The sequence below is a fragment of the Pediculus humanus genome, genomic scaffold, assembly GCF_000006295.1.
Source record: "Pediculus humanus corporis 1103172108228 genomic scaffold, whole genome shotgun sequence".
Classification (NCBI taxonomy): domain Eukaryota; kingdom Metazoa; phylum Arthropoda; class Insecta; order Psocodea; family Pediculidae; genus Pediculus; species Pediculus humanus.
The window spans coordinates 139508-148646 of record NW_002987798.1 but is presented as its reverse complement, the minus strand read 5'-3'; the positions used below and the strand labels follow the sequence as shown (position 1 = coordinate 148646).

The 9139-nt window shown below is 25.0% G+C and overlaps 1 protein-coding gene across 1 annotated transcript in view; it reads right to left on the bottom strand.

Moving 5' to 3' along the window:
- Nucleotides 1-7098, bottom strand: part of Phum_PHUM455050 (Exostosin-1, putative) — a gene marked incomplete at both ends in the record, with an annotated part of 11111 nt that extends 4013 nt beyond the window's left edge. Inside the window, one exon of the mRNA XM_002429840.1 lies at nt 6182-7098. Coding sequence (XP_002429885.1) covers nt 6182-7098 — 917 coding nt within the window. The remainder of the gene's footprint in view (nt 1-6181) is intronic.
- Between the last annotated feature and the right edge of the window lie 2041 nt (nt 7099-9139).

The window sequence follows — 9139 nt, the reverse complement described above, 5'->3', positions numbered from 1 at the left end:
GAGAGAGAGAGAGAGAGAGAAAAAAAGAAAAAGAAAAAGAAAAAAAAAACCTTGTTAGAACGACGATGAACAATATCCATCCATTCACACGATCATTCAACAACGATTCTTTGTTTTTCATTTTTTTTCTTTTTTTTTAAATTAAAATTTTCAACCAAAGTCTAACGTGGTAATAAAATAAATTTTTCAATAATAATAATAATAATGATAATAATTTGTTAACAACTAATGCCACGAAACGAGAAAAACGTTTTAATAAAAAAAAAAAAATGTCTTATTTTGTGTTTTTAAACGTACGTAAAAAAAAATTGATTCTTGAACGTGGAAATAGAAACACCAAAGATAAAAAAAAGTAATTTTTTTTCCCACTTTAAAATAAAAATAAAGAGAGAGAGACAGAGGGGGAGTGGGGGGAAAGGGGAGAGAGAGAGAGAAAAAAACAACAACACATTATTTAGTAGTAAGAGGAGAAGTTTTAAGAAAACGGAAATGTATGAAACATAGAATGAATTTTAAGGAAACTAAAAAGTGGCGGACAGGAAGTTGAGGAAACTGGAAATAGAAAGAAATAAGAAAAAAAAAATAAAAAATCAGTTTCCCGGTCACGTAATAACAAGCAGAAGAAAAAAAAAAAAAAAAAACTCGTGATTTTTATTGATATTTTTATTATGCGACCATACATTTATTTATTTATTTATTTTTCTGCATAGATAAATAACGGGTAATTTTTTTTTTATTTAAACAATTTATATTTGTTTGAATAGAAATAATTTTTCTCTCTCTCTCTCTCTCTCTTTCTGTGTGACCAATTTTAACCATGTTTGGTAAATAAAGAGTTTTTTGACGTTTAAATTTATTTTTTGAATACAATCGCGCGCCATTTTTCCTTTTCCCTCTTATTCAAATAAATAAATAAGAAAAAGAAAATTTATTTTTCGATTGATTAATAAAAGTCGCCATCGAAAAATCTCATATTATTGCAAGTTAATAATTTTAAGAGCAAAGAACTCAAGAAGCTGATGATGATGATGATGATCTTTGTTTATTAATGTCAATTTTAATGATTTCAACAAACATCATCATCATTATCAAATACACGAGACATTATTCGTATTTTCTTACGTATACGTATCGAGAGGACCTTTGGTAAATGGCATATTTCAGATTGAAATACAAGAGAAAAATTATTTAATGTTAAAAAAAAAAAATTTTTTTTAAAAACCAAAACAGTTTTAAATTACGACAACGTAAATTCCCAAACAAAAAAAAAAAAAAAAAGATAAATAAATCAAATCGTTGAATAAAAGCACACAAAATGAAGGTTTCTCTATAGAAAAAAAAAAAAAAATTAACGTGGGCAAACATTAGAACTCACACAAATGAAATGAAATGATCATTCCTTTGATCGATTTATCGATTTATCGATCGAGCAATCGATTGATCGATCGATAAATCGATAAATCGATATCGGCATGCGTGCACAAAACAATGACCGCATCATCACATAAAAACACAATCAAGGAAAAAAAAATTGAAAAAAATAAAATGGCGATGGTGAATTTTTTTTTTTTTTTATACTAAAAAGAGACAGAGATAGAGGAGAGAGAGGAGAGAAAGAGAGAAAGAGAGAGAGAGAGAGAGACTTTAAACCAAATTAATAAATAAAAATGATTTTTCCACGTTAGAAACGACGACATTAAACAAATTAATACGTAAAATTTTTAATTTTGCTCCCGCGCACACGCTCACAATATTTCGCAACCTATTAATAATATTAATAATAATAATAATAATAATAATTGTTTTTTTTTTTTTCTCAGGCTCAGTTTCTTCTCTTAATTTACGTGATTTGTGAGAAATCCCGATTTAATTTTTTTTTTATATAAATAAATAAATAAATTTTGTCCTCAAGTAATTAATAAAATTTATTAATAAAAAGTACTAATTAGTCGAGTTGAAGATTTTTTTTTGGTTTTTAACTAATGGAGAAGTTTACCGTGAACGTTAAAAACAACAACAACAACGGGTATAATAATTAATATATATAATTAATTTATTTTATTTTTACGTTTTTTTTTCCTTTTTAAACGTACGTCCGTTAAAGTGTTATTAATTTTATTTAATTATTTATTTATTTTTCCCCCATATATATATATATATATATGCCAATAATCGACTAAATTTATTTTTATGTACATAAGTTGTATAAATATTTAATAATTTTGCAAAACTTTTAGAAGGAAACGAAACTAATGACTACAGATTCTTAAGCTTTATATATATAGACATTTTTAATTGGACTACGAACCCAAAAATTAAAAAAGGAAAAAGGAAGTAAAGGAAGAGAGACAAAAAGAAAGAGAGAGAGAGAGAATCAAATGACAGATGTGAAGATGAAGAAGAAGAAGGAGAAGGAATAGAAAAAAAATTTTTTTTTTTTTTGAATTGATGAGGGGCAGAAATTTTTAACGATTTTTACGAGTCGATGTGATTTTCAACGATTTTTAGGGCTTAAAATTTTTTGTCCCCCGCCCCCGCCCTCCCCTCACCCTCCCCACATATGCCTCTCCCTCTCACTCTGCAATTTTTTGTAAATGTTTCTGACAGTTTAAAAACGTTTCGACATAAATTCTCATTTTTTTTTTTAGGTGCGATGGCGTTTTTTTTTTTCTCCTCTAAACGCTTTCAAAAAAAAAAAAAATTCAAATTTATTTAAGATAAAAATAAAATAAATTAAAAAAAAAAATTAAATAATTTATTTTAAACCCTCAAAAATAAAAAGGAAATAAAGTAACGTTTTAATTTAAACGTTTTAAAAAAAAAAAAAAGCCGACCGACACCGCCATGATTGATGTTTACCAGCTTCCATCTCAAAAAAAAAAAAAAAAAAAAATTATTTTTAACGGTTTTTTTTTTTTTTCCTTTTACTCGACGCGAAACATTATTATTATTATTATTATTATTATTATTATTATTATTATTATTATTATTATCAATGAATTAAAATTAAAATTTTTTTTTTTTTTTTTTTTTTTTACCGTGATAAAAATTTAAATTGACGTTATCGATAATACGTTTTTTTTTTTTTTTCTGTTGTTGTTAAATCATAGTAAAATATTAATCAACGATTGTGAAATTGACAAAACATTGTCCTCCATTTTGTTTTTTTTTTTTTTTTTAAATGAGTTTTTGCGTGACCCTCAACGTTTGCTCTTTTATTAACCCCGTCGAGTATCGATGACGTTTTTTTTTTAAAGATAATCGTGGGTAGAAGTTTAAAGAACTTTTTTTTTTTTTTTTCTAAGTTATAAATTTCTTTTATAATTAATTAATTAATTATAACCAAAAAAAAAAAAAAATTTTCTTTTTCTTAAAGTTCATTCAAAAAAACTTTTATTAACAAATAATAATAATAATAATAATAATGATACTAACTACTACTACTACTACTACGACACGTTAATTAATTATTACAACAAGGAAAAGAAAAAATGTCGTAATAAAATTGTTTTCAAATGTCTCTCTCTTTCTATCTCTCTCTTTCTCTCTCTCTCTCTCTCTATCTATCTATCTATCTATCTATCTCTCTCTCTCTCTCTCTCTTATAAAAATACATTGAAACGAGATGAATAATTGGCTTAATTAAAAAAAAAAAAAAAAAAAAAAAAAGTTGCGAAATAATTATTAATTAAATCTTTCTCGTGTTTTTCTTTTTTTTTTTTCTTTGCTAAAAAACCCAAACAACAACAACAACAACAATAATAATAATAATAATAATAATAATGATATTTAAAATGAAAAAAGTAAAAAAATTTTCACAGAGAAAAATAACAACCGGAAAATTATTAATTTATTTATCATTATTGAAACGTTTATCGATGGTGAAACGGTGACGACGTGAAACTCGAATCATTTATCCCGTTTTTCCGGGGGAAACCCCCCCATCTCCCCCCCCCCCTCCGAAAAAAGAAAAAAAAAACAAAAAATTAATTTCTAATAAATTATCAACATATTATTACATAAGTTAAGTAAAAAAAAAAAAAAAGAAAATTTTCCATAAATGAAATCGTAATATAAAAAAATTTTTTACAATGTCAAAGTCTAAACGATCAATAGTTAAATAGATAGTAGTAATAGTTACAAAAAAAAAAAAAAATTGGTATTATGTGGTATCGATTGACGTTATTAATACATAATGTAATAAAAAAAACAAAACAAAGACACGCGGGTGGTATTAACATTTTTTCTATTTTTTTTTTACGTAGGCGATATTAAATTTTTTTTTTTTTTAGGTTTATCATAGGGCACCTGATCATCTGGCATTTTACACAAAAAAAAAATTAATTTCTCTCTCCAAATAGTAAAAATTTTGTTTGATCTTAGCAAATTCATATCAGGAAACCTAAATGGGATCCAGGTATCGCACGAATCCACGAATTTAAAATACAACAACAAACAGACATTAATTTCAAGTTAATAAAAATGGCATCCATAATTTATATTATAATATAAATTTATGATTTATAATACTAAACGTATATGCGTGTGTGTGTGTTTACGTATAGCAGACGACGGTTATAAATTAACAAAAGAAAGACATAAATATATATAAAATCAGAGCGCAAAAGATTTTTTTTCTTTTTTCGTTTTAATATTTATTTAAGGATTCATTCATTCATTCATTCATTCATTCATTCATTCGTTCGTTCGTTCGTTCGTTCGTTCATTCATTCATTCATTCATACATTCGCCATTAAAAGAAAAAAATTTTAAACGATTCGACCAGTTACTAAAACCGATATTATTGTATTTCATTAATAAATTTAAATTAAAATTTTTTTTTAAATTTTGGCGCCATTTTAATCTTTATTCGTGGGCGATATATTGACCTCGCCTACAACCACATCGAACCCGGTCACGGGAAGAATAAAAAAAAAAAAAAAAACGGTCAAATTTTAAAAAAAAAAAAAAAAAAAAAAAAAACCATAATTTAAAATAAATTAATATTATGAAATCAAAAAAAAAAAAAAAAAACCAGTTAAATAATAATAATAATAATTATTATTATTATTATTTGGATGGTCTGTTAGGTGTGTAGGCCACGGTTGGCGTCAAAAAAACAAAAGTAAACGTAAAATGGCGGTGGGCGGTTTAAAAAAAAAAAATCCAACAAACAACAAAAAAAATTTTTTTTGTGGTGACAAATAATTTTTTTTCCAACAATTCATTATTATTGAATGAGAACAATCATCATCATCATTATTATTATTTTTTGATTTACATGCAAATAATTTATCATATTATTTTGATGCTGTCTCGATTGACAAATTCAATATCGCCCCCCCTCCGCCCCCGCCCCCTGCCCCCGAAATGATTGGATTTATTTGAAACATACAACAACAACAACAAAAAATTTAAATTCTTTTCTTTTCTATCCTTTTTTTTTTTTTGCAAGTATGTAAATTTATTTGACATTGTTTAATTTTTTTTTTTTTTTTTTTTGTTTTTTAATAAATCATAATCAAAAAATAATAATAATAATAATAAAACGGGTTAATATTTGGGGAAAAAAAAAATGTTTTAAATGGACGAGAAAAGCGAACCACGTGATTTTTTTTTTTTTTTCGGGTGTTTTCCTCACCATCCTCGCCCACGTGTTTTATTTACACAATATCAAATAAATAAATCATATTCAAGATGAAAATGAATTAAAACGCGTTTACTTTTTACTTTTGTAATGTTTAAACAAAAAAATTACCCCACAAGTAATAATAATAATAATTATACTGAATCGTCAGGGAGATTAAGAAAAACTATCGATTATTTAATATAGTCGAACCTGATTCCTTATACCTTGGGTATAAATTTCCAAAAAAAAAAAAAAAAAATTAAAATTTTTCTTTTTTGTTACTGATCTCAATCTGACCTGATCTGAAAATTTGAATTTTACATTTATGGTAGTGGTTTAAAAATATATATATTTAAAAAAAAAAAAAAAAATTTTCCTTTTATAGAAATATTAAATTAAGATAAATTGTTTTTAAACCTCTCTCTCTCTCTCTTTCTCAGCTGTTAAATGTTTAAAAGATGGTTAAATTCTCCGACTCCCCATATTTTTTTTTTTTTTTAATAAAAAACACATTCAAAGAAGAAGAAAAAAAAATTTAAATTATCAACTTACCTGTCGTATTCTTGATTATCCTCATCGCATCTTTCATCCTTCATTTCCTTCCAGCTCTTACCATGTTTACACGTTGTGACTAGAACCATATCTTTTTCGTTATGAAGGTGATACAAACTATTCCTCGTTTCCGACCCGATTCCGTGAACGTAACGTTTTCCCTTAAATGCCAAAACGTATTTTTTTATCACGGGAAAATTATTAGACGACACATAACCACTTTCCCCGCCTTTCTCGCGATGATTTTTATGAAAAAGAGGAATGCTCACGTCGAAATTTGGACGAAAATGTACCGTGCTCATGCTCGCTTTTGCCAATATGGAAAAACCGTAATCGAACCCGAGATTTTCCTCCGCGTAATCCGGCCACGTACCCGAATATAAATTAAAAATAACATGATTTCGTCCTTTGTTCCAATAAGGCAATTTTTGTATTCTAAGAGGCAAATTCCGAACGTAATCATTACTCAATGAATCTCGATCTAATGTGTCAATGGCTAATACGAACAAACACGCTTGACTAGGATCCGATGTATAATATCTCGACTCGATAATAACGTTTATTATTTTCTGGTAGGAAGCACTTGGCACGAGAGGCAGCGGAATGCCAGATTCATCCGTTTGAGGATAAACGTAAATTTTAAAACCATTTTTTTCACATTTTGAATAATCGAAACACGTTTCCATTCGACATTTTTCCTTTATCGTTTTCCCATCGATATCGTTCGGCCACAATTTTCTTCTTTGGTACACGTTACCACTCAAGTCTTTATCGTAGACTTGATCGTTGATGTCGGTGAAAGACTTGAGAGATTCCAAGTTTTCCGACTTGCTTTTTAAACGATAACCACCGAAATAACAATAAGCTAAAAATGCGCAACTTAATAAAACTAATAAATATCGTTTTTTCGCTTGCATTCTAAATTTAAGTTTTTGACTATTTTGCAGTCAATTATTTGGTTCTCCTGAAAAGAAAAAAAAAAAAAATCATTATTATTATTATTATTATAATTATTTCGACATAAAAAATAAAACATCTCATTAAAATCTCTCATTATATATTTCTACAGAAAAATTTTTTTATTTAATGTAACATTTTCTAAGAAATTCCTGTATGTTGTACCTTATTGTATAAAAAACAATGAAAATATTTATGGTAACTAAAGTAAAATGTTTCAAATAATAATAATAATAATCAACATATGAATGTATGTGTATACACCCATTTTTATAAAGCTTACATTTATTAAACAGGTTTTCGAAAAGAAAATAGTTTTATTTCGTAATTCAAATAAAACAGTAAAATAATAATTAAATAATTTTGTTTAAAATATATATACTGTTATGTTTCAGTACTAAAAATAATAATAATTATATCATGTTGCCACAAAATGACAAATATTTATTTTTAATCGCAAACTTTTCAATGATTTTTAAAACGATAACATACTACCTTAAAATAAATATAAATTATTTTAATGAAGATGTCAAACAGTAGTTGATTTTCAAAAATTTTATTAATAAAAACATGAGTTAATTAAATAAAATAAAAAATATTTTAACTCGAAAAGAAATTACACTCAATATTATTATGAATTCGAAAAAAAATATTTATATTTATATATAAAAGCAATATATATTATATTATTTTACTGTTTTTTATGTAAGATAAACATTAAAATAAATTTTTATTCAGAAACTAATGCTATTTAATTAATATATATGATAAATAAAATGATTCTTGATTGAATTGAACAAGTCATTAAAGTAGACATTACCATCATAAACAAATTAAGCAATTAGTGTGTTATAAATATTAATTAACCTAAAGAGAACGGGTTATTTATGTAAACTTACCGAAAATATTTTCTGCATTTTCAACTAATTTTAAATAAAAATATATTTAAAAATTTAATCCACCGATGAAAAACACAAAATAGGTCCGGCTTTATTGATTAATTATTGTCTATATTAAATCAAACTATACAACTATCAAATAAAAAATTTACTATTTTAACACACGTCCGTAATTTATTAAAATACATGTATAATTTAAAATTTATTATCATAACGTTTTTTCTTCACAAATCCAATCCATTTTTTTTAAAATTAAATTTTTTAAAAAATTATTAAGGTCAATTTAACTTTAACTTAAAAAAAAAAAAAAAAAACTTTTCATTTAAATTTATTTATACGATATCCATACCGGAAAAATTAAATATATTTTATAAATATAAAATAAAGACAATAATACATAATCAAACTGATTTTGACATTCTACTGAGTAAAATCGCGATAAAATAATTTTATTTAATAATTTTCATATCTTACACCTCTCTAAACACCCGCCATTTTGCAAACTAATCAAGGTGATCAAAAAAAACATTCAAACATGAACATCTATTAAATCATAGAGTAATATTCCTTTGGCAAATATTCCTTTGACAATAGAAATTTACCACGTTAACGCTTACGACGAAATTGATTTTAATGGCGCCAAGTTCCGCTTACCATCAAAATTTTATTTTATTTAAAATTAACGATATTTTAACGGAAAAACAAAAAACAAATTTGAGAAAATTAATTTTAATAACTTTATAATTTGAAATAGAAAAAACCAAAAACGATATTTTTATTTAAATAATTAGCGCCAAAAACAACAAAACTCAATTCTTTAAATCATTAAAATTACATTGCATATTTTAAAAAAATACAAGAAATATTTTCCTTTTTTTTTTTTATATATTTATTAATACATAGCTAATAAAATACATATACTATTTACACAAAATATTCATTGTAAAAATATTACACAAAATATATTATAATAATAATAATAATAATTATCCATTGAAATAATAAATATTTCCAGTCTATTTACACAAAGTTCCCTTTTTTAAGTATTATTATTATTACTTATTATTTTTATTGAGAGCACGATTTGTGCAAAAATTTAACC